The sequence below is a fragment of the Trichosurus vulpecula genome, chromosome 4 (assembly GCF_011100635.1).
Source record: "Trichosurus vulpecula isolate mTriVul1 chromosome 4, mTriVul1.pri, whole genome shotgun sequence".
Taxonomy (NCBI): Eukaryota; Metazoa; Chordata; class Mammalia; order Diprotodontia; family Phalangeridae; genus Trichosurus; species Trichosurus vulpecula.
This window is the reverse complement of record NC_050576.1, coordinates 65,073,132-65,100,427: the sequence shown is the minus strand read 5'-3', so window position 1 is coordinate 65,100,427 and position 27,296 is coordinate 65,073,132. Positions and strand designations below refer to the sequence as shown.

The 27,296-nt window shown below is 39.2% G+C and overlaps 1 protein-coding gene across 1 annotated transcript; it reads right to left on the bottom strand.

Moving 5' to 3' along the window:
- Positions 1–27,296, bottom strand: LOC118847466 (dimethylaniline monooxygenase [N-oxide-forming] 1-like). Its single transcript, XM_036755949.1, has 9 exons — positions 27,079–27,296; positions 18,664–18,863; positions 17,740–17,928; positions 17,186–17,348; positions 6,941–7,083; positions 5,305–5,504; positions 3,632–3,987; positions 1,902–1,974; positions 1–888 (listed from the first exon to the last, which is right to left on the bottom strand). Exons 2-9 carry the CDS (start codon positions 18,793–18,795, stop codon positions 549–551), a joined length of 1,596 nt encoding a protein of 531 aa, XP_036611844.1. The 5' UTR covers positions 18,796–18,863; positions 27,079–27,296; the 3' UTR covers positions 1–548.

Below are 27,296 nucleotides of genomic sequence, written 5' to 3'. Positions count from 1 at the left end.
AATGTTCACTGCTTCTTGTATTGTTCTTCAGTGAAAAGCATAGCATATAACCTCTACACAGATCCAGTATTTGTAAAGCTTTGGCTGCCTTTGGTACACAAATTGAATTAGCAAAGCTTCACAAAGGAGAAGGAAGTATAGGTACTCAAATTGGTTATCTCCTCTGAAACTACCCAAATCAGGTAAAACTATTTTATTCCAATGACATTAAATGCAGATAATAAAGATGAAGACAATTACCATAATCTTAGGTTACATTTATATAGTGTTTGAAGGTTTGCAGAAAACTTTCCTCCCAATAGGTTAGTAGAATGTGGAGGTCAGTATACAGCTAGAGATTAACAAGGTTGAGAGAAGTACACCCTGGAGACTATTGGCCAAAAGGGCTTTCATAGAGTTTCTAGAGTGCATTTGGATTCCAGGTGGGGAGAATAAGGCCTCAAATTATTTATCCTGTTAAAGACCCACAGGAGTGAAGGATCTGCTATGCTGGAGGATCTAGAATACCACCCTATGCATTTGTTCTAAGGAACCAAAGGCTTCAGCTATTAGAAAATAAGAAATACAGCCACAAGTAGAGCCAAAAAGCTGAAGACTTTGAGTAGGTAGGAAAAAGCATCTGGAGGCTCTTGTACAACTCGAGTTTTGGTTGGCTTGATTGTCCGGTCCCACTGGGTCAGAATGGCATTCCTGGCTCCATCCCACTTCCCTGGGCCAGTCAGACGGTACTGGTATGAAGTAAGTGGCCCGAAGAAAACCTTAAAAGCCAATAATGGGTCCACCAGGAGCATAGATAACAAATTGGGTTTTGCATTGATGAAGGATAAGAGCTCATCTAGGTATATGACACAATCAGTTTGCAAAACCAGGCTGAAGTATAAACCAAACCTTTGTGAAGAAGAGAAAAAAAAGGCATATTATTATGGGTAAAATTGAAATTCTCCTCTTAAAATTCAGAATCATATATATGACTTCTCTTTCATTCTAACATGTACTAATATGCCTTCAAGTCTCAAAATTCTTCTCCTATTCCTAACTATAAAGTGCAGTCCCTTTAAAAACACTACTTTGCAACTATTGCCCTATGGTTCGGCTGTTTTAATTGGTAAGAGTCAAACTCTGTCTGGTCAGCCCCAGAGCCAACCAAGCTTCATCTTAGCTTTCTTCTCAATATCCTTCTTGTTACTTCTGTATTCTTTCAACCAAAGATCCAGAAATCATGCCCTGGTAGAGACTGGCCACTCAGCTATGAAACAGCATGCTGTCCAGACTGGTGAGAATGCACTATGTCTAGCTGGTCCCAGACCAAACCATGATGTTCATTTTATTGACATCCCTCCTACTGTCATGTATTCTAAAATTAAAGGTCCATGGGAATCAATATGGTATAGTGGATAAAGAACTGTCTCTAAATCCAAGATGGCCTTGGTTAAAAGTTCTGCCTCTGACTGGTCCTGGGAAAGTCACTTAAGCTTTCACTTCTCTACACAACTCACTAAAACCATAGGTTTCAGAGAAGGTGCTAATCTGCTTTGGTTGAAGGAATGTCCTAACCTTGGAGTTATGTCAAATAAGTCAAAAGTAAGGTCTCTATCCCAATTTTGAAGTTCTTAGTTCTTTGACATGGTAGATAGTGATGATCTAGTGTCCCCTTTGACATGACATCCTGGATCCCCTCATTTCCTCTTTCACCTTCAACTCCTTATAAAGGTTGCCCTGGAACTCTTCCAGAGCTCTTGATGCTCCCTTCTGTTTGAAATTCATTGGTTTTTGCCATCTCTGGTTAAGACACCAATCATTGACCCTTTATAGAAATACTTTACTGTGAGTACTAAAAAGTTTTGAAAACTCTAGTTGTAAATTAAAATAATGTATGCAAATAATTAAGGGACATAGCCTACCCAGTGGCTTTATTTGCTTTCCTTGTGTTAATGTCTTCTTTCATGACCTCTGGTGGTGGTAGTTTATTCAAGCCTACAAAATAAAATTAAAGACGTCTTTTAGGTGTCTATTAGTACTCTGGGCAACCAGAGTAAAGTACCACAAATTATAGTTGGTGAAGTTGGCTGCTGTATTACTTGCACCCATGAGAGTGACAAAACCAGTGGTTTAGGTTTCTGGCCATTGGGACCTTCCACAAAGGCAAGCTGCGGTTAATAAGTCACAAGGCAATATTTATGACTTAGGCTGACTATGTTTTTGTCTGTATGGTGTCAAAGTAACAAGCAGAAAAGTCAAATTTAAGTCAAGCAAACATTTGTTTTCCTTTCTCATCAAATCTCAGAGTTAGGAAGCACCTAGTAAGGCAATCAATCCAAACTATACTTGAATAAAAATTTCTGCAGTATACTGGAATAATGATCCTTCTCTAACGACAGGGAAATCATTACTTTCCAAGGCAGCTCCTTCCATTTGTGGATAGTCCTAATTGTTAGAATTTTTTTCCCCTTGAAATCAAGCATAAATGTGTCTCCTTGCAACTTTCACCCATTGTTCTTATTAAAGTCTTATGATGCCAAGTAAAATACATATATTCTTGTAAGTGTAAATATTGTTACCATGTATATTCCACACCTCTTTTTGCCAGGCCAATGTCTTTAAGAGACTCTTACATGGCAGGGTCTCAATGTCCCACACCATTCTCATCATCCTGCTTGTGATGCTCTCCTGTTTATCAATATTCTTAGTAAAATATAATGCCCAGAAGTAATGAGAACACTTTAGATATGGCCTGACTATGGCAGAGTACAGTTAGACAAACACTACTCTTGTTCTGGAAGTCATTCTTCATTAATGCAAGCTGGAATCACGGGAACTTTTTCTTTGGCTGCCCTATCACACTGTTGACTCATATTAAGTTTGTAGCATGAAATCTGCCAGATCCTTGTCTTTCTACCTAAACTGCTTCAAGTTACATTTTATCCATCTTTCACTTGTGAAGTTGGTTTTTCAACCCAGTTGTAGGACTTTAAATTTCACTTGATTAAATGTTTACTTGTTAGATTTGTCCCAGCATTCTAGCCTGTCAAGATGTTTTTGGTTTGGTTCACTATCCAGTGTGCTGTCAGTGCCTTCTCACTTTTGTCTCATTGGCATATTTGAATAAGTTATCCATGCCTTCATCCAAGTCATTGAGAAAAATGATAGTGAGTATCAAGGAGAGAGAGATCTCTGAGGGTACTACCTTAGCAATGTCTTCTACTCTGACATCAGTATCTTAATCAATAGTTATAAATCGACTTCACTCTCATGTCACTATACCATGCAACCAGTTTGATTAAAATATTTTCACTAAAATCATCATTTTGCTTTCTTATTTAGGCCAATTAATTTCACTAAAATGGCTGATGAGCTTTTATGTAGACCCAGCCTGTATTTTGTAGTCTTTACTTTCTTGACATTCAGTAAGTCATCATTACCTTGGGACTCAGTCAATACAAATACACATCCTGCTTTGAGAGTTTCTGTCTGTTTTAAATGGGAACTGGTGAGCTATGAAGATTTCTAGTTTCTAGAATCAATCAGCCATCATTTCAACTTAGATGAAGTTTGAGAACCACCCTGCCTTCCAACTGTCTTCCCTTTTTGCCCCCTTTGCCCCTTTGCCCACTCGTGTTTTCCACCTACATACCCTTTAGGACTCGTGTGACCCATCGGGCTTGTACTTCTGATGTGCATGCCAAGGCTCCCAAAGGCTTGATGAGGCCAATGACAGCCAGTGTTGGTTTTTCCAGCTGTGCAGGGAATATGTACTTATACAAAGAGGCCTGATTGTTTTCAACTTTCACTATAGATTCATCAAGGAAAGGAAAAGCAAAAGTATATCCTGTGGCCAAGACAATTATATCAATAGGCTCTTCTTCTGGAGTATTCTTAAACACCACAGAGTTTTCCTTCACCGTCTCCACACTGGGTTTGATCAATACCTTCCCAGTAAGTATACATCCTGGGAGCTCATCATTCAATATTGGTTCCCTTAGGAAAGTCCTAAATAAAAACAGAGAAGGAAGAGGCTCACCAATGAATAATTTGGCTCATTTATCCTCTGACCATGTGATCTGACCCTGTCATCCTGCCTTTGATTCTGGAATTCTCCCCTTTCAATGAATATGAGATGTCAGGCTTGAGAGAAGGAAGTTTTGTAGGGAAGGATTTATAATTTCTGATGACTTCCTGTCTTTCGCCTGACCAACATTCAAACAGAGTGAGGACACCTAGGAGTCAGACCTTCAGCTTTCTGCCTGCCCTTCAGCACTCCTGTATTTTTTCCCAAATTTCAGTGATTCCTGATTAGTTCTATCCATCTTTGGATGCCATATCTTCTAAGAATAACTGGAAATGTTCTCATAGCACTCTTCTTCTGAATTTGTGTACAGATCTCTCATATATTTGTATATATGTATATATATATACACATACATACATACACATATGCATACGTAATCTCTTATGTTTGTATTTATACACATAGGTATATACACATATATACACAGTCATTCATATATCTATATTTATAATTATATTTGTATATATATATATGTGTATGTATAACTTATTATATATACCCCCACATATATACATATACATATATCTTTCTATGCTTATTTATGTGCATGTTTTCTGCACGGTTGTAATGTAAGTCCCTTGATGTTGGGACTTTTTTATTTCTGTTGTCATATCCTCAGAAACTTTATATCACCAATGCCTGGCATATAGTAGGTGTTTCATAAATGTCAGTTGATTTGTGTCTCGCCCTTCCTTCCTTTGCCAACTGTACCCACCCCCTTCTCTTCCATCTTGCCACCCCAGCAGATGAGCCCTAGTAGATGAAAGTTTTCTCTCCTCGAATTGGTCATGCAGTTTTGCTTAACCTCTTCCACTTCTTTATCTTATTCTGGCCCTTATACGTAGTTGTGTACATGTCCTCTATAAGACTAAGCATCTTGAGAGGCTAATGTCACAGCTCTTTTTCTTTCCAAAGTACCTTTTACACATTAGGTCTTTATTATATATTTGCTGAATTGAGTTGAGATCGTCTTGTTGAGGGTGTATCTTGTGGTCGTTGAGAAGACTGCAAATGGAAACTATGGGATGCAATTTCTCCTTACCAATGGAACAAAAGCCCACACATCTGTCCCTTAATCAAATTGAATCTTAATGTGGTTCTGTACTCTGTCTTTCCATATATTTCAACAAAACAAACACATGTCTTGCAACAGCTGCAGCAGTCCAGCTTTGCAAAAGTTACTGAGAAATCTGGAGTCCCACCTTTCTGAGAGCACAAAACATAAGTCAAGAAATTACCTGTTTTCTGGAACCAAACCATAGTTTCCATGATCGAACCAGCTGTTCGCCTTTTTGCCAATTAACCAGTTTACAACTGAAGTTGGAAGGGTACTTCTTAATGCACTTTGAAATCGAGAAGTGAATACCATGTCCCAAGGATATCCATGGTCAAAAACCCGATTTATCACCCATGCACCTCCGGTGGTGCTGAGCAAGACCTAGAAACAAATAAACAAATTGTTCAGCATTAACTTCATAAGGTTGCTGTGAAGGTCACAAGAGTTAACATTTGTAAAGTTCTTTGCAAACCTTAAAGCGTTATTTCGATACCAGTTATTATTATTGTTATTCAAAGGACTTTGTAAACCCTAAAGTGCCATATGAACATCAGCTGTAATTATCACGTTAGAGGCACTAAATGCTCTGCCAGTTCCCAAATCTTCTTTCCTTCCACCTCCCCACTTCCAGTTTGCTAACATAACTCATTTAATAACTTTATGGTTTGTATCCTACTTTAATGTTTTCAAAGGGCTTTACAGACATTATTTTGTTTGATCTTCACAGCATTTACATAGGTATTATGTCCATTTCACAAATGAGCAAATTGAGTCTTATAGGGGCAAAATAACTGATAGTGATATAGCACTTTAACTTTTTGCAAAGACTTGACAAATGTGATCTCATTTGATCCTTACAACAACTCAGCGAATGGGGTCTGTTATTGTTCATGTTTTATGAATGAGAAAATTCAGGACTGAAAGAGGTTAAAGGTCTTGCTTGGAGCTCACACAGCTAGTAATTCTCAGAGGCAGGATTTGAATCTTGTTCATTGTGAATCCAAGTTCTTGGTGATTGAAAAATTTTGGTTGTCATGGAGAAAAATAGGGATATGATGAAGACCTTTTCTTTCTCTTTTTCGCTCTCCTTCCTTCCTTCTTTCCTTCCTTCCTTCGTTCCTTCGTGCCTTCGTTCCTTCCTTCCTTCTCTCCTTCCTTCCTTCCTTCTTTCCTTCCTTCCATGTGCAAGGGCACAATAAAGAATTTGGAGTGTGAGCCCAAAAATCAGAAAAGGCATTTATTATTCGTTCTGATGAGAAAGGACGCCACCCAAATGGTAGAGGTTGGAGGAACTTTAATTATATATTTTACATTTATTCCATCTGAATAAATGGGTACATCCCCTGAACAGAGCAAACACAAAGAACTCAGATGAATGCCAATCCTTTTATAGACCCTCCTGTCTAATCTCCTGCCAGGCTCTTCATTGGCCAGATACAACCCCCTCACTGCCCTCCTCTAAGCATGCGTACAAGCCTCTGACCTTTCACCTGACCAACCTGAGACCTGGTCTCTGCCAGATCAGAGCTCTGATCAGAAGCATCTCCAACCAGTCACTTGACCTACACTCTGCCAAAGCTGGGGGCCAGGGGGAGGAAGATGGATGCTCCCAACTGTGGAAACAAATCTACTCCCTCATCTCTTACCCTTCCTTCCTTCCTTCTTTTCTTCCTTCCTCTCCAGAGAAATAATAAATTCAGAATTTACAGTGAAATTGACCAATAATGAAGGGGAGCTACATTTTTAAAAGGCCGTTCAGCATATGAGCACATTACATATAACACTTTAATGATAATTAATAACCTCAAGGTCCATACCTTTTTAGCTATGTGACTGGCCTCCACAGCAATGTCTGTGCCAGAGTTTCCCGCACCAATCACAAGGACTCTCTTATCCTTGAACAGATCTGGATTCTTGTACTCTCGGCTGTGAAAGTACTTACCTTTAAAGGTTTTGATACCTACAAAGGAAAACAAAAGAGGAAAGGAGAGACTTGACAAGCTCTGTGAATAAAATCTATCCTTCAGGCAATAACATCAGTTTGTGGTGATATTATGACTCACTTAAAAGATACTAGTATTTGAAAGGCCACCATGCAGAAGAGGGATTAGATTTGTTCTCTTTGGTCTGGGTGAGGATGAGGGCTACTGAATACAAGTTGTAAAGAGGAAATTTTATCTTGTTTTAAAACTTCCTAACAGTTAGAGTTATCCAAAAGGGGCATCAGCTGCCTCTGGAGATGGTAGAGATTCTCATTTGGGAATGCACTGGACTAGATCTCTCCCAACTTGGAAATTATATGAAGATGTGAAATAATTAGCAACATAAAATAAATCACTCATGAGCCCACTAGTTAATTAAGGCCATAGAGTGTAGGAATAAAATATAGTGTTTGCAGTCAGACTTAGATTTGAATCCTGGCTCAGATACTATTTGTGTGACCCTGGTCAAGCCACTTCAATATTTCTGGGTATTGGTCTCGTCATCTGTGAAATGTTGATAATAATATTTGCACCATTGTCATACTCATAGGTGTGTAGTATAAAAAATGCTTTCTGGCCTTAAAGCACTACATAGGATTAAGAGCTAGAAGGGGCATCTTGTCCATATCCATCGCGTCCATTTTTCAGAGGATGAAACCATATTCGAAAAGTCTTGTCCAAGGTCATAAAGATAATAAGTCGAGGAGGAATGAAAACCAGATCTTCTCTCCCCAAATCCATTATTCTTTCTTATTTGTGATTAATAAAGCATTGTTTCTTGTTGTTCAGTCGTTTAGGACTCTTCCTGATCCCATTTAGAGTTTTCTCGGCAAAGATACTGGGGTGTTTAGCCATTCCTCCTCCAGTTAATTTTATAGATGAGGAAACTGAGGCAGAGGGTTAAGTGACTTGCCTAGGGTCACACAGCTAGTAGGTGTCTGAGGCTACATTAGAATTTAGGTCTTCCTGACTCCAGACCTGACACTCTATCCGCTGTGCCACCTAACTGCTCAGTTGCCATGCTAAGCACTTTACAAATATCATCTCTTTTGATCCTCACAAAAATCCTGGAGGGTAAGATGCTATTATTATCCTCATTTTCCAGATGAGGAAACTGAGGCAAAAAGGGTTAAGTGACTTGCTCAGAGTCACACAATTAGTAAGTATCTGAGGCTAGATTTGAAGATCCTCTTGACTCTAGTCCCTGCACTGTATCCACTGAGTTAACTAGCTGCCCCTTCAGTCTCTCTCTTTTGTATTCTTTCTTATTCTCTCCTTTCTTAACCTAGATCTGGGAGTTGTATTTGATTTCATGTCAAGGTAGGCCAACTGAGATAATTGAGATAATTGAATTCCATCATATTTGCAGGAATGCTGTCTGTCTGTGTCTTTAAACTTACTGTATTATAGACTCATGAAAGGACATTGGTGAGGTTTGTTGTTGGCAGCAAGGCTAAACAAAGACCAGAAATTTTGCTGTTGGTAGGAAGGTACAATAAAGGCAGGAATTTATAATAAAAGAATGAAGATAGAAGGCATTAGTCCTACTTTTGTTTTTGAACTTGGGTTTTTTTTGCAGGGCAATCAAGAACTTTTAGGGGAAGGGGGACTCATGGAAATGCATTACTCCATCTCCACATACATCCTCTGTGGAGGTGTTGTGTGAAAATGGGTTGAGGCTGTGCAGACCAAGAATGTGACTGGAATTAAAAAGAATTTTCGAGGACCAAATCCAATAGTTTGTTGGGGTCAAGGATTTTGGGTGGCAGCTGGAGATATCAGAGAAAAGCAAAAACAAAGAACCTTATTCCTAGGTTAAAGGTTTCTATTATTTTTTCTTTACTGCCATTTGGGCTAGGTGACATTATCATGCCATTAGGCTATGAGGGTTAAAATGATTTTAGCCTCTGAGGCACCCCAGTTGAGAGAATAGTATAGGTAATCTGGAGGTGGAAGAGCTGAAGACCGGAAGATGGCAGCCCCAGTAGTCAGATAGAAAGAGACTACACAATGTTAGGTGTAGAGCATGAAATTACAGTGAGCAGAGACACTTAATGCCCAGTAGAGATGATGGGATTCAGTATCCAGCAGTGAGCAGAGCTGCAGTGCAATGGTACCCCACAAAAAGCAGCAGCGTGGCAAAATAACATCACCAGAGGATGGTAACAACTCTATAGTAGTAGAGGATACTTCCTAGCTGTGTGACCCTGGGAAAGTTTCTTAACCCTGTTTGCCTCAGTTTGTTCATCTATAAAATAAGCTGGAGAAGGAAATAGCAAAGCATTTCTATATTTCTGCCAAGAAAACCCCAAATGGGGTCATGGCAAGTTGTATATGACTGAAAAATGACTGAATGACAACAGTATTGAAGTGCTGAATTTCCCCAATCTCATGGGGACCCTGGCAAAATTGCCCTATGTGAGTACCCTACATCCATGTGCCCAGGTCCTGTTTGTTTTCCAAGTATCTGTATTCATGTATACTCTTTGACCACACAGGTTTCTTTACATGTGTGTCTCCACATATTCCCTAATCATACATGTTCTTTTTATATGTGCTCTCCCTCTGTTCATTGCTGGTATCCCTCTGGGTGGGAGGGGTTGTTGGGACATTTTGTCATTCTTTAATTTGTTTAAATATATTTTCATCTGAGCCAATATATCTTTTCTGTTTGACAATGTAAACAAAAGTTGGAGCTTATGAATTATGGTTTTGATAAAGTACAGAGCCACAACATCTTTCAAACCTGCTGTAACTCTCTGGGGACCCACGTTTGATCAGTGCATTGGGTATTAAATTCAATGTATAGAACCCATTTCTGATAGATTCAGATGTTTGCATTGAGCTAAAATCACCCTCAAAGTCCCTTGTGCTTGTAAATGCTCATTAAATGGTGATCTCTTTCCCTGCTATTGAGTGAATTGTCCCAGTTTAATTAGTGGGATTCATGCAGCCTAGTATTCCATTGTTCACTGCTTAAAGATACTGATAACTAGTGACTGGGAAGGAGAGGGTATTGATTGTACCCAGAAATGTCTACTTGGAGGGGAGGGACTTACAAAAGTAAATTATAAACACACACACACACACACACACACACACACACACACACACACACGTTTTGCATCAGTAACTCCCGAAACTATCAAGGCTACAGAGGAGTTGCAATCTCTTCTCTTTGCACTATCATATCATAAGAAGAAGATTTAGAGCTAGAAGACATCAGAAGGCATCTAGTCCAGCCCTCATTTTAAGGAGGAAACTGAGGTCCAGGGAGGCCAAGTGATACCTCAGGACATACAACAGTAAGTGTCAGATATGGGCATTGAGCTCAGGACCTCTGACCCCAGAGCTAGTGTACTTCCTTTTTTAGATTAGATAGGTAGATGGATGGATAGATGGATGCATAGATGGATACGTAGATGGATGGATAGATTGATGGGCAAATGGATGGATCAACAGTTAGATAGATGGGCAGATGGATAGATAAATAGACAGATATAATACATAAAGCACTTAACAAATGCTCACTATGTGCCAGTGACTGTGCTAATACTTTTAGTATAAGTACAAACAACAACAAAAAGACAGTCTCTCTTCTTTAGATTTCCTTCTAATTAGGGAAAGTATTTTTATCATAAAATTATTAAAAACCAACACACTCACATACACAAACATTTCCTTATCCAACTAAGTGTAGAAAAAAGGACTGTTTATGAGACCATAAATCTCCACTACATATGGCTAGATGGTTCAGTGGATAGAGTGCTAAGCCTGGAGTCAGGAAGACCTGAGGTCAAATCCAGCCTCAAATATTTTCTAGCTTTGTGACTTTGGGCAAGTCACTTAACTTCAGTTTCTTCAACTGTAAAATGGGGGTAACAATAGTGCCGATTACATCCATGGTTTGTTATGAAGCTCGTATGAAATGAAATTATAAAGTGCTTAGCACATCACCTCACACGTAATGAATCCTACAGTAATGTTAACTTGTTGTCATTGGTTTTGTTTATCTCAAATTTAACACAGTAGTTCCCACATTGCCCTGCTGCTCCATGTCTCCTTTTGAATTTCCTCCTTCCTTCTTCTATTTATCAGTACATTTCCTCCTATTACAGTGCCTCCCTAAGCTACTTTTAGGGTAAGTTTTGGTTCTTTTAGCTGTCAGAAATGGGATTTGAAGTAATAGGTTTATGGATGAGGTCAGAGATCATCTGAAGCATTGAAGTATAAAGGGTTTTGTGGTGTTATAGAAAAAAGAATAATTCTATAAAAATTTGATTTACCTGCAACTTTTCAGAAGCATATTCACCATGTTCAGTGAAGTCCAATTGTCATGAATATCATGCCTCCTTCTTCAATGCCTCAACCCATATAGTAAAGCCAATTTGATGCTGAATGTATTTATCACAGCAAAATGAAATTGAAATATAAATTGTTTTCTTCATTGAACAAATGAATTAGTGTCTTCTATTGCATAATTAGAAGCACTAGGGTACAGAAAGATTTGAAAGACACTAAGATTTAAAAGACATTTTACCTCCTGGAAGGGATGTCTAATTTAGTAGGAGAGATGAAACACTTGCAAAGGTCTCAGTCGAAATGGTCCTGTACTTTCACCGATTGTGAAAGACATCATGGTAGTATAGAAAATACAGTGGATTTACTGTCAGGACTGACATAGGTTCAAATTTTACTCATGACCCCCTCAAGTTGTATGAACACAGATGAGTGACTCAATCTCTATTAATGTTCATTTCTTCATCTATAAATCAATATAATAATGGCACTGTGCCTACTGGAAAGGGAGGATCTGAAGATTGAATGAGATAATAACTTTGACCACTTGCAAACCTCAAAGTGTTATGAGTGTTGCCATATGGCATAGACATGGGGGTGGGCAACTACCTCATGGCGATGCCCTGCCTGTTTCTGGATGACTACATGTGCTGACTCAGCACTGCAGGACTTGAGTGCTTTGGGATAATGGAACTATCCTCCCAATGGTTCCTTAGCTGCATGATGACGGCAGGGCAGGGGGCCTACATTAATTTAATAAGGAGAGACACATTTTAGCTTGCTCTTTTCCTTACTGTCACTGGAATGAATACTTCTCTTTCCCTGGGCTTCATAGGAAGGGTTGGAGAGGGGTAACTTGCTCTTTTCCCCACCCGAACAGAAAAAAAGGGCACTATGAGCACATGATAGCTAAAGCACATGTTGGTTGAGCTAATCTAAGATGGGTTCACTGAGCTCTGAATGCCTCTCCTGCTTTGTGTTCTTTCAGTGAGCATAAGTGATTGAGCAGTGATCTTGAGATAGACATCTTTAGCATTAGAGACAGCTCTTTGACTTCCAGAGGCCATATCTCTTGGGACTGTCAGGCAGTGCTGGCTGCATTATATGGTATGATACCATAGGGTGGCAGTTAGGCACAATATCCACTGCAGTGCTTCTTGGAGGAGAATACAACCATAGACAGGAGAATGAGCCCAAGACATGGTCTGGATTGACAGAGGAGATTGGGGAAAGACTACAGAGCTGAGAAGAAATGGAAAATACCTATCCCAAAGTTCTATAAGATGTTTCATATTTTGCTGTTTGTATAATGATAGTTATCAGTTACTGAATCCTTTTTTAAAGTTTCTGCCAATTCTTGCTTGAGTATCTTTTTATTTAGCATTTCTTTTGTTTGAAGGAAATAAATAGCTGTCTTATACCTGATCTAGAATATAGTGAGAAGACTCTAGTACTTTCTTCTTCCCACTTTGAGCAAAACCTAGATATGAGCCAAACTTAAATTTCAAGTACTTTTCCCTCTGTAAAGCCCCAGGATAAGGATACAAAGAGTTAAAGAGTGAGAGAAAAAGAATTTGTCCTTCTTTTGAGGTATTCATGCTCCCTTAGAACTCAATCTGGACCATGTCCACTTGGCTCCAGAGTAAGAGTCTCTTTAATGGAGAAAGAGACAATGCCCAGCCCCTTAGATGAAGATTATGACAGTAATTTTTAAGTATAAAATGATATCAGTGGTTACTGTTTGTAACTCACAAGAAAATGGATAATAGATAGCAAATTTATTGGTATAGTATTTACCAATGGTGATGGAGACATCAATTCCAGTCAGGGTTGATTTGGAGACTGCCTGAAACTCAATCTAAACCCGTATCACATTTAGGATAATAAGGGATTACTATTTAATTTCAGTTGGCTCAGTGATGTGGGGTGGTTATTTTGCCTTTTGGCTGAAATCAGCTGGTAATATAGATGGCTTAGCTTGGCTTATTTGATACCAAAGATCACTGGATTGTGAAACACCAAAGAAAAAGGAATAGTTGCTGAAAAATAATTTCTGGAGCTGTCATTACACAATCAGATATATTTCTGCTTTGTGGGAAACCAACCCTTTTGAGAAAAAGTGTGACCAGCCAGCCAGAGGCTGAGAGAAGTTCTGGAAAGGGCTTGTCTGCTCTTTTGGTGGTGGCTAAGAATTGGAAACCAAAGGAATGCCTATGAATTGGGGAATGGCTAAATGAGCTGTGGTATATGATTATAATGGAATGTTATCATGCTATAAGAAATGACAAGCAAGATGATTTCAGAAAAACCTGGAAAGACTTATAGGAACTGATGAAGAGTGAAGTGAACAGAACCAGGAGAATGCTGTACACAGTAACAGCAATTTGATGATTGGATAGGAATTTGTTTGATGAAGAATTGTCAATGACTTAGCTCTTCTCAGCAATACAATGATCTAAGACAATTCCAAAGTCCTAATGATGAAGCATAATTTCTGCCTCTAGAGAAAGAACTAATATTGTTTGAATACAGACTGAAGCATGCTAGTTTTCACTTTCATTCTTTTCCTTTTATTTTAGTCTTCTTGTACAAAATGACTAATATGGAAATGTTTTACATGGTTGCATATGTATAACCTAGAACACCTTGCTTACCATCTCAGGGAGTGGGGAGAGGAGGGATAGAATTTGGAATTCAAAACTTTAAAAAACCCAAATGCTGAAAAGAAAGTTTGTGTAACATGCCTTGTGGCTTTATCAAGGTCCTATTGTTATTTGGCAAACTCACAGTCATAGGGGATTTGAAATAAAGCCCATATATCAAGCTTTTAGAATGTAGAATTAGGTCCTAGAATGTAGAGGTGGATTGTCCCTTAATTGATAATTAGTTTAATCACGTTTTACAACATGAGACAAGCAAGACTCATAGAGATGGAATGACTTGTCCAAGGTCATATAGATAGTAACTAGAGGATCTGAATTCAAACCCAAGTCCTCCTACTCCACATTCAGTGCTTTCTCCTACCCAATGCTCTAACCTCAACTGAGTCCAAATTCCAGTTTACCGAAGTGACCCACATTTGACTTTGGGTTTCATTTCTCTGTATAATTAGGATGATGATATCTGCCCTATCTATCTTGCATGGGAATAACGTGAATTAATGAATGAAGGGGTGGCTAGAAAGAATGGCAGTAATAAAGATATAAAATTGAACATTTATATATTGATTTAAGGTTTGCAACGTGCTTTGATAAAAGTGACTTCTAAAAGCATACCTGTGCACATTATCCCATTAAAACACAATCACCTAAGTAGGTGCTTATACCTTCAAACCTGTCCCTTTTGTGATTTGATTAATTTTCCTGAGATTAAAGAATGAAACAAACACGTATTATGTTCCAGACACTGCTATAGAAATATACATATTCGCAGAAATATTTATAACATTTTCTTGAATTAGGTAAAAATTTATAACAATATTTTTGTGATATTAAAAAGTAAAACCAAGGTGCCCAACATGGGAGGGAGGGCTGAGGTGCTATTTGAATGTAATGGAATTGCATCACAAAATGACTATAAGGAATTCGGAGATGTTAAGGAAGACTTTGTATCTCCCCTGCTCCCTGGCTCATAGTAGGCATCTAGGAAATGCTTTCTGAATAATGAACTTATTCAGAGCAAAGAAAGCAGATGTAAGGGGTGAAAATACAGAATAACCACAATAACAGAAAGGAAAATAGCATTGAAAGGCATCAGAATTCAGATGAATGTAATGACCAATGTTGATCCCAGAGGACTGATGGTGAAATGTATTTCCTGTCATGACATGATCTGTTTCACATTAACTTGTTTCTCTTTTTAACATTTCTCTGACTTTTCTACCATGCCATAGGAAACTCTGAGACTTCTTTGGCTTTTCCACCATGCCCACACATCAGGTACCTTCTTTGCCCATCACCACCCCAACTTTTAAGCTCCCTTTTGTGTGTTGTCATCCCCCTTTATTTTATAAGCTCCCCGAGGGCAGGAACTGACTTTTTTCATAACAAGCTATGGTATATGATTGCAATGTATCCCTGGCACTTAGTACTGTATCTGGCACACAATAGGCACTGAGTAAATATTTATTGACTGATTGAAAAAAGAAGATTTTTGGAGAGGTAGGATTATTATAGTAATAGTGATCAGTCAGTACATATATTAATCACCTACTATATGCTGGGCATTGTGATAGGTTCTGAGGATAAGAGACAAAAATAGAACAGTCCCTCCTTTCAAGTATTCTATGTTTTTTCAAGTGAAATAACATGTGCATATATAAGGATATACAATGTTTCTAAAAATTAAATACAAGGTAATTGGGGGGAGATGACACTAGTGGCTGGAAGAAATCAGGAAAGAGCTCCTGTAGAATAGGCACGTGAGCCAAACTTTGAAGGAAACTGGAGATTTTAGGAGGCAGAACTGAAGATGGAGCTCATTTTAGGGATGGGACACAGCCTGTGCAAAGATGCAGGGATGAGAGATGGAGTATCTTGAATGAATGCATAAATCACTTTTTAAATGTTTCCTGTGTGAAAAGCAAGCACTAGGGATAAAAATCTGAAAGTAAGATGGTCCTTCCTCCCAAGGAGCTCATGTTCTAATGGGAGAGAGACGATACATATGGAAGGTTTCAGCAACATGTCTGTGAAATCAGTCTTATGTGAGACAGAGTTGGAGAACCAGTTTGGCTGGACCATATAATGTGTGAAAGGGAGTGATGTAGAATAAGACTGGAAAAGCTGATTGGAATCATGTAGTGAAGGACTTTAAATGACAAGAGATTTATCACAGAGGGAACAGGAAGCCATTGGAATTTATTGAATAGAGAAGTCATATGGCCAGACCTATGCTTTGGGAATATTACTATGGTAGTGATGTGGAGTATGGAGATGCATCAGGAGGCTATTGTCATAGGCTGGGGAAAGGTGATGAGGATCTGAAATAGGGTGATGGCTGGATGAGTGGAGAAGAGGGCATAGATGAAAGAGATGTTGAGGAGGAATGAAAAGATCTGGCAGACGATTGGTTATATAGAACGATGGAGAGTGGGATATGGAGGATGAGATAGATCGCGAGTTTGGGTGACTAAAGTAGGGAAGAAAGGTGGGTGATACAATGAATTCTATTTTGGACATTTTGAATTAGAAATGTCTCCAGCAATCCATTTTGAAATGTCCAATAGGTGGGGCAGCTAGGTGGCACAGTGAGTAGAACAATGACCCTGGAGGCAGGAGGACCTGAATTCAAATACAGTCTCAGACACTTGACACACTTACTAGCTGTGTGACCTTGGGTAAGACGCTTAACCTCAATTGCCTTGCCTTCCCTTCCCGCCCCCCCCCCCAAAGAAACAGAAAAAGAAAAGGAAATGCCCAAAAGGCAGTTTGTGATGTGGGACTGGAACTCAGGAGAAAGAAATACTAACTAACTAACTAACTAACTAACTACATATATATATATATATGTATATATATATGTATATGTGTATGTATGTATGTATGTGTGTGTGTGTGTGTGTGTGTGTGTGTAATCTGAATAGAGATGCTAATTAAACACTTGACCAGTTGATGAGGTGACCAAGAGACAGAGAATAAGAAGAAAAGTGGGCTCGTCACAGTGCTTTGGGATATACCCACATGGTATACCACAGTGATTTTTTCCCCAAAATCCAAAACCAAGAGACATCAATAAGAATATAATTAAAAAAATAAAGGGACTTAGAAGACAATACTATACCTGGCAAAGTATCTAGTGGCAAAAACGGGTCAGTGAGATAACCAGTGCAGACCATGACGGCATCAAATATGGCTGACTCTTTCTTCCCTTCATGTTCAGTGGTTACCTCCCACTGGCCAGAGGTAGAGAAATCTGGACATTTTTTCACATTGCAGACAACAGTCTAGAAAAAAGAATCCAGAGTATGCAAATATCCTTCCTCCCCACCCTCTTCAAGGAGTCATGATATCCAGGCAACAAAAACAGAGACCCAGGAATTATGGGTATAGGACTGTGTTAGAAATCATAACTCTATCTGGATTAGACCCTGTGGCCATTCAGATAAGGGCCATACATAGACAGGTTTCTACATGTGGGTTATATGGCATGAATACATATTTGCCTTCACAGCTTAATTGAAAAGCCCCCAGGGGATGAAAGAATCCTACCCAGTAGCATTGATCTTTGCCAGTTTCTCAATCTCAAGCAGAGAATTTGGGTCTGAGATAGGAAGCAATGAAAGAAGATGTGTATAAAGTATATTTCTGCCAATTGAACAACTCCTAGTGACATACCTTGAATTGGATACATTTCAGGAGGTTGAACTTGTTTGCATACATCTTGAGATATTCCAAAAATTGGGAGTGTGGCACAAAGTTTGGAAAATCCTCTGGGAAAGGAAAGTCTGAGAAACAGGACATCTCTTTGCTGCTGTTAGTAACAACAGATTTATAAATGCTAGCCCTGCCTTCTTCAACATATTCCTAAGGAAACATCACAAAGAGGAAATTGTTATTATCTTTCAGAAATTAAAACTCTCAACAAGTCAATATTCAAAAAGAGAACTACCACCTTCAGTGGAATTTATCTACCTGTAACTATGAGAGACAAAGAAAGCATGGGGAAGGACCCCAGAGTCAGGAAGGTATGGGCTTGAGTCCCACCTCTGTTGTATACTTGTCTGTGTGATATTGGGCAAGTAAATTAACTTCTCAGTGCCTTAGGGACCTCTTTCTAAATCACAGAAATGACCTGCAGCAGAGGTGGCTTTCTCATTGGGAGTTCCCCTTATTCATGAAATCACAGACCAAGTGTGAGAGCTTGAGATATAGAACTCCTGGGTAAGTCACTTGATCTCCTTCCACCTAGTCTCTGTAAAATGGGGATGATAATAACATCTACCTCCACAAGATTGTTGTAAGGATCAAATGAGATTAAGATATCCAAAGTGCTTTGTAAACTTTAGAGCACTACATAAATGGTAGCTATCATTATTCTGTCCTAGCACCAATAGAAATCTCCCACTGGGTCGATCTCAAATGTTACAGAACAATTTCCTAGACAGACAGGGAAAGGACCTAGGAGATTATCTGAGTGAACCCTCTCATGTTATAGATTGAGAAACTGAGGACCAGAGAGGTAGAGTGGTCAAGGTCACCTTGCCAGGTCGTTGCTGGTCAGCATACTCCATATAGAAGAGTTAAGGAAATATGACTTACTGTGAATTGCCATAGCCCTCCAATGTCAGCACTTCTCTCAAAGCAGGTGGGCTCCAGCCCCTCTTCCAAGCAGCATTTGATGGAGGTGAGGCCACTCACACCAGCTCCAATAATTGCAACTTGCTTGACCATGGTCTCTTGTGTCAGAGAAGGATCAAGAAGAGTTTCTTCAGTTGTTCCTCCTGCAGGGACTTCTCCTCCTAGAATCAATCTTTTTTATAAATAGAAATGCTCCACCCCATCCTTGGCTTTTCCAGCAAAGCAGGAAAAATCTGGAGATTAAAAGATTTAACCCATTTGGATCATCTACAACCGCTCTCTTTGTATGGGTCTAAGAAAACTATGCCACAGACACTGGCTTAATCCTATGCTTTTCCCTTTTATGCTTCTTATCTGGACGAGTGCCAATGTTAGGGTCATTCTGGAAGATAATAGCTTTGGGGAAAAGTGCAAACTGAATGTGAAAGTATGTATAATCTTGAAACTTGGGATCATGCTACTGCCCCCTCACCTTCCTGGATTCATCAGTAGAGAATGGAAGGGACCTGGGAAAGCACTTAGTGCAACATCTTACTCAGTGAGAACTGAAGCTGAAAGAGTTGAGTCCAAAGTCACAAGACAGGTTGTTTGCAGAACCAGAGTGACAGCACCTGTTTCTTTCCGAATCATTACATAGTCCTTTCAAAAAATCACATCATTCTTCCTCCTTCATGTTTCCCTTCTCATTTGACTTTTGGCATCCCCAAAGCTGCTGCCTGCTGTTTTGTAACCCTTGCACCCCTGTGCAAATGCCAATCTTACTTCAAGAGCTCAGTGCTCTCTCACTTACTTTAATGTTTCAGGGATCTATGTTGTTTTCATTGGTGGGAGGGCCAGGGGGCTGATGAGACTTTATGGATAGACATGCTTATCACATGAGCACATCCCTAGGGATCCAGGACTGTCACTGTTGGATGGTACCAGGATGGTAAGTCACATAGGTGAGCCAGGAACCAGACTGGTACAGTTAAAAGAATGCAGATTCAGGTTCAGAAAACTCAGTTCTGAGTCAGGCTGAGTGTTGGTCAGTTGTCAGCTGCGGGACTTTGAGCCAATACATCTGGATTGTTTCTAAGGTCCCTCTCATGTCTAAATTCATGACCCTATGAGTCACCCAGAAGATGTAACTAAGAAATAAAGAAATGAATAAAGGACTGTATCTCAAATCAGTTCTTAATTGAGGATAAACAAGCAAAAGCCTCAACTTCTCAGACCAACAGAATACAGATCTGATAGGATCAGCTTCCTTTTGCAGCAGTATGTCTAATTATTCAAACTATTTGTGGGGGGAAAACTTTTATTCAGGTTTGTTTTTCAAATTCTCCTTTTATGGTAAGAAGAAAATGGGATAGTGGAATAATAGAGGGAGGGAGAGAGGAAAATTGAGAAGGGAAGAATCACAAAGGAGAAGGCACTATAGGTTTCCTTCCTGCTTTAAAAAATAAACCTATGTAACGTATTGCCTGTTAACATAGTTTTTGCTAAAGCACTCCTGAACCCGGTAAGGCATATATGTGAAATAAAGTGCATGCCTCCCATTTATTCTTCTTTTTGTCCAATGGACTACTGATTACACTATTGCTTCTATTTATGCTGCTGTTTGTTGTCTTTACTTCAATGCTCTGTGCCACATTTCTCCCCTTTAGGTTCTATATTTCTTTATATCATCATGTTCCTGATCATAGATTAGATTTGGAAGGTCCCTTAGAGAGAATTCATACAATTTAATTTGATAAGCACTTATTAAATGCCTTCTATATGCTAGGCACTGTAACAGATTCTAGGGATACAAGAAAAAAAATGAAATTATCCTCATCTTCCAGGAGCTTATATTCTATTGGAGGAAGTAGAGATGGCATATAGACAATAAATAAACCAATAAGATACATAAAAAGATATAAAAATAGATAAATATTTTTGGAGGAGATTAACAGATGAATCAGGAAAGGTTCTTCTAGGTGGTTATAGCCTTTAAGGAGTTATGGCTTTCATGAGGGAGTAAAGAGGGAGAGTACCTCATTTTGTAGATAAGAAAAATTATCTATATAAAAATCCTCCCTCCCTCCCCCAATCTCTCCTGTTTCTTTCAAATAAAGTCTAAGCTTTCTGGGCTGTATTCCATTAATGGGCCTCATACCAGCCAGGCACATTGACATCTATGGAATTAAATTTTCCTCCTTGTATTAGTAGTTTTATTTAATCTTACTTCTTATCTATACTTTGCACTCTTGTTACCAGACCATTTATTAAGTGCTTTTGAAGGGCCAGGCATGATGGTAAGTGCTGGGATACAAAGAAAGGCTAAAATAGTCCCTGCCCTCAAGTGTCTGACAGTCTAGTCAGAGGGGTGAGGGAGGAGAACAGCATGCAAACAACTAGGTACAGACAATGCATGTGTGTGTGTATGTGTGTGTGTGTGTGTCTGTGTATGTATGTGTGTGTGTCTGTGTGTGTGTGTCTGTGTGTGTGTGTCTGTGTATGTGTATACACACATAAATTGGATAAATTGGAGATTAACTCAAAGGAAAGGCACTAGCATTAGGAGTTGTTTATCTCATAAAAGGAAGCTGGCAAAATGCTTTCTTTCTGAATTTTTGAGGATAATTTATCTGGTATTGGAACAAGTTGTTCTTTAAAAGTTTGGTAGAATTCTCCTGTGAGTCTATTAGGACCAGGAGTACTTCTCTTCTCCAAATGATAGTTGTTTCGCAACTACTCTTTTCTTTTCTGAGATTGGATTATTGGCATTAGCATCAAGGGGGGCTGAGAAATACTTCTTGTATAAGGTTGGATTCTAGCTTGATGGACATCAGTGAAGCCAAGAAGCAGAGATTAGGGGGGAGCACATTATTCCCATGGAGAACAGACAGTAAGAATACACAGACTTGGGAGATGGAGTCTCCTGTGCAAGGAAGACAGGAATCCAGTGTTGCTGGGTGGAAGAACATATGGAAGGGAGTAAAGTAGAAGGAGACTGGAAAGATAAGGAAGGGTCCAAGTTATGAAGGGTTCCAAAAGACAAACAGAGGCTTTTGTATTTGATCCTGGAAGTATCGAGGAGCCATTGTATTTTATTGAATGGAGCAAGATAACATGGTCAGACCTGTGCTTTATTTAGCAAGATCACTTAGACAGCAGGAGGTAGAGACTTGAGGAACTTGAGGAGAACAACCAGCAAGCTATTATAATAGGTAGGATCAAGAGGACTTGGCAACAGATTGAAAATGGGGGTGGTGGTGGTGGCAAGAGTGAGTGAGGAGTCAGGGATGACACCCAGGTTTCCAGTTTAGCAGACTGGGAGGATGGTCGTGCCTTCTACAGTACTAGAAAAATTTGCAAGAGGAGAGAGTTTAGGGAAAAATATCTGGGGGATAGATATCTGAGGCCATGAGTTTTTATCACACTCCAGTCTTAAGTTTTCAGTCCTTCCAATTTCTGTGAGTCTTTACTGCCAATTTTCATTCTACATTGAATGTACTCTTTCTACCGTTAGTTTAGTGCATAAACATAGTTTCCTCTCTCTCTCCTTCCTTCCTTTTAAGTTTTATTTGGATTAGATTTACAAGATTTCCAGCATTCCTAGCAGCCTTTTGTTGGATGCATTCCATTCCTGGACAGGAACTAATCATTCTTAGATTAAAAAGTTGTGATCCAAAAATCCAAATTCCATTCTCAGATGCAATCTTTTTTAACTATTTATTTCCTTCCCAAGTATCCTTCTCTTTTCCAAATCCTTTGTCTTTGATGGGTTCTAGTGATGTAAACCATACCCATGTCTGCAAAGTTTTTGCCCAAGATTTGATAATCTGCCTTTTTGTTTCCTTCTGCCAGTACTATTTATGCCTAAGGGAATTTCCTGAAGTTGGTTCTAAAGTTCAGTTTTACAAATCTTTAGCTGCACTTTAGCTGCATGCCCTAGGAAGACAGAAGACACCTGTATTTTCATGGTCCAATGTCCATCAGTCATAAACCATCCTTTCTTCTTCCTTTGAGGCTTAGAGGATGCTTTCTCACCTGACAGCTCCTATGTATCCACACCATAATTCTTTGGAAGATATCGTTCTTCAAAATGTCCAGCTCTTTCCTAGAAGAGCCCAATACCTACTGTTAGCTTCAGGCTTCTTTCTGACTTCCTTTATCATTTGTACAACATTTTTTCACTCTCCAAAAATCCTAACATAGGTCATATTTTCCCTTTGCTTCTTTAGATGCTTCTTTTACTTTGTTTTCACATTAGAGCTCTTTGTTCTTTTTTTTAAAGGAACACTCCATCTTCCTTAATAATCTGGAGACTAGAAAAGCATCTCAAGACCCTTTAGCTTCTCTTCTAGTAATGAGACCAGTTTGATCTTGGAGCACAGGAAGCTGTCATTTGGTCAGTGCAAAAAAATTCTACAGATTTTCCTTACTCTTTGGAGTGAGGTCATTGGTTTTTGTGTCTGGTTATCAGCACTCTGATAGAGTGTCTGGGCCAAACTACTTGTGGGGGTCTTCAACTTCAAAATTGTTGCTCTCCTTATTTTCCTAGCACCTTGAGAATTGCATGCAATCTATCTTTTCTCCCATTGATCTCTGATCTTGCTAAATTATTTTACTTACCTTGTCTTACTTATTATCTTCTCCTCCTTAAGACCCTCCTTCTATTTTTTCTACATCTCTTCTTTTTTTCCTAGTGCTTTCCCTCTTCTATCTAGAGATCTTCTTCTGCCCCAGCTTCTTCCCTCCATATTCTTCTGCCCAGCTCCTTCGTAGTTTCTCCACCTTCAACCCATCTCTTCTCCTTTCAGGATGAGGCCTTTTCTTCTTTCTTCAACTTCTGAAGTCCTCATGCATTTTTTCTCTCCAAATCCAACCTCTGACCTTTAGAATCCCAACTTTCTCCTCCTCCTCTTCCTTTTACTCCTCCTCTTCATCTTCCTTTGTTGAATAACCCTTGTGATTAACTTCTATACTTATCATTTCCCACATTTTATAAATGAGGAAATTTATACTGACAGAGGTCACGTGACTTTCCTAGGGGCACACAGCTAACGAATGTCCAAGCTAGATTTGAACTCAGGTCTTCTTTACCCCCAGTTTTATCCCCTGTACAACAGTGGCTCCTATAGTCCAAGCCTGTCATTTCCTAGCACATTCTTTAATTCATTAAAACAATTTCTCCTAATTTTTTTCCCATGCATGACCCACCTGTGGACTTGCCAGTATACACTGAGACATCCTCCATATCCACCCATCAATCAAAATATCCTGCAACATCACCCAAAGTACATTACTTATATACCCAGTGATATTAAAAATCACTTTATAGGTTAGGGTCATTAACTGTCCCTTAACACCCCACAGTTATTAAAGAGTAATAAGAGATTATTTTGATTCCACTAAAGGAGAAGTTGGATTATGGATCTATTGTTGAATGGTGAGCCATATCACGCCCTCCAACTCTGGATGTAGCTCAAGGCTATGGATCTTGTCCTGGGACTTCTCTTTTTCTCTACCTCGGTTGCCTCATTTTTTTTCATGGACTTAATGATCATTTCTATGCGGAAGACTTCCAGTCTCTCTTTTGGAAATCCAGGCATGGGTCTCCAACTAGCTAGAGAACATTTCCAACTGGATGTCTCGTTACCATCTGAAATTCAACATGCCCCAAACAGAGCTCATTATCTTTTTCTTTAACCCACCACTCTCCAACCTGTGCTCATTCTTTCAAGGAAATTACAACCCTTCCAGGTTCATAATCTACAAGTCATCCTCCCTTGCTCACTCTCACTTTACCACTTAAATTAGTTGCCAAGTTTGTTAGTGCTTCTTTTTTATCACTCATATTTTTCCTCTTATATACTCACACAACCATTACCCTGCTCAAGCCCTCTTCCACTCTCAAGTGTATCATTGAAATAGGCTACTTGCTGCATCTCTCCCCACTCCAATCCCTTTTCCACATGGAGTCAGTAATTTTCCTGAAATATGTGTCTGACCACCTCATTTCTGTCTTCAATAAATTATAGTGGCTCCCTTTTGCTTGTAGGGTAAAATTTAAATTTCTCTATTTGGCATTTAAAGCCCTTTTCTACCTGACCCTCACTTACCTTTCCAAATATATTGTATATCACTCTTTTAGTGTGTATATCCTATGATCCAGCCACACTGACCTTCTTGCTGTTCCTCACACAGAAAATTCCACCTCTCATCTTCTGGCCTCTGCACAGGTCCTCACCCAGGCCTGGAATGCACTCCTTTTTCATTTGGCCTCTCAGAATCCCAAATTTCTGTCATAGCTCAGTTTACACAGTACATTTTCTATAAAGATTTTCCTTTCTCCTGTTGCTAGTTCCTTCTCCTAAAAATTATACCTTATATTAATGTGAACACATTTTGTATTTGCTGGTACATATATGTGTTGTCTCTCCCAATAGAATGTAAATTCTTTGAGCGAAGGGATTGTTTCATTCCTGTCTTTATATCCCCACTGATGTTGTGAATAATAAATGCTTGTTATGTCTTTATTTGGTTCATTGGTCAGCTATTGAGTACATGAAGAGTAGTACTGGGGAGTGAAATGGGGGTTAAAATAAAGACCTAGAACAGTAACTGCTTATACCAGGCATTTCCTAAATGTTTGTTGAATGGGATGGAATAGAACTGGGGGTAGAATTCTGGTGCTCATCTTGTTTTCTGAGTGAGCAAGTGAGTCTTATGTTTTAGGTGTGTGAGGAGAATGGATTCTAGGGCCAGGCAGAAGCAGGTCTCCCTTACTGTGGAGCTCATTGGAGAGGTCATGCAGTCCTGGGTACTAGTGGTGAGCTCCATAGAATTATTCTAGGTCCTGGGGAGCTATGGTGACAGAGCTCTTACTGATGCTTCATACTGGAATGGCACAATTCTGGGATCACAGTTATCTCTCTATAGGAAAAGAGAGCTCTCCCGGAGAATCTACGAGAATGTAATTAGTAGCGTTGATGAAATGTTTATGAGCACACGTAAGTGTGTCTGTGTCAATGAGAACCTTAGAAAAAAGCCATGTAGTCCATCTGAAGAAGATGGTAATGGTTGGGATTTTCCAGCCTATATTAAGACAGACATCCTTCCCAGCTCACAATAATAACTTACATTCATATAGTGTTTTAATGGTTTGCAAAACCCTTTTCTTACAATGCCTCTCTGAAGTAGACATTGCAGGAATTAAAAAAAAGTGTTTTGATCTAGACCTATCATGCATTTGGTATAGTTAACACCCTTTGAGAAGCTCTTTCTATCAGATCAGATACCAGTTATTCCATAGTTTATACTTGTGGAACATTACCTAGTCAGTGAGAGATGAAGTGATTTGCCCAGAGTTACACAGTCAGTATATCTTAAAGGCATACACGGACTCAGATCTTCTTGACTTTGAGACTCAGCTTTCTATTCACTACAATGTGTTGTCTGTCATTGCATATTATTATTCCCATTTCACAAATAAGGAAACTGAGGCTTAGATAAATTTATAAGACTCTAAGTGGCAGAGCCAAGTTTCAAAGTCACATTTTTCCTGGTAAAATGAAAGGAGTCAGGAGTATCCAGTCTTTATCCTAGTAACTACATACGAAGAGTAACATGTAGTTTCTAATGTGACCTAACCTATACCAAAATCCTAGTTTCTAATATAGAGAGAAAATATAAGACAAAAGGAATGGGGGCTGAGAGTGAGATATATAAGGGCTGACTCCCAGGGGGCTTAGGAGGAGGAGAAGTATTTGGATAGTTCCATGAAAAGAAGAAATCTTGACCATGGGGCACAATATTGGGACCTAATGCAGTAGTATAAAATGAAAATAGTACTGTCTATTTGTAAAACTTTTTTAGATGCCAAAGGGTGTCCTGGTAGCTTAAGCAAATATCAAAAATGTGGAGGACAAAGTCCCAAGCCACTATCCCAGACCATGTTAGATGTGCTGATTGAAGGCTCTTAGGAAAACAGACCAACAAAAAAAATTAAAACAACAAAAAAAACCCAACAGAACAGAACAAGCCCTGAGCTTCTTCTTCAAAATATTCTTTACTTTCTCTGCACAGGAAATCTAAGTTGTGCCTCTTTAATACCATAATTTAATGATTTCTCCAGCTGGGTCGTTATTACCATAGCCAGAAGATAATTGACTATCATTCCAAAATAGGCCCTTCAAAATCCTTTATGCTAACTTGAGATAAAAGTATGGAATTGTTTTTTGTTTTGTTTTGCATCATTATTTTTTTCCCCAGGGCTACCAGGGAGAAAGTTCTTTCAAGATAATTCAGCTGTTCAAAGCTCAAGTATTAAACAGGGACAAGTCCTCTTCCATCCCACTGCCTATGGGCCCCCCCTGCAGTCTCCTGAGCTCCAAGGGGAATACTTACTTTTACACTTCCTGCTCTTAGCCCCCAGATGGCACTGCTGCACTCAGGTGGACAGGCTTTATGTCCTGCTTTTAGATGTGTGAAGTGGATTGTCCAGATACTGTGATCCAAGTTACTTACATGGAGCCAACGGAGAACAAAATGTCAGCCTAGCAGGAATTAATGTTGGCCTTTGTTCCTAAATCCCATCATTTGAATGTCCTTGTTTCAGGCAGTGA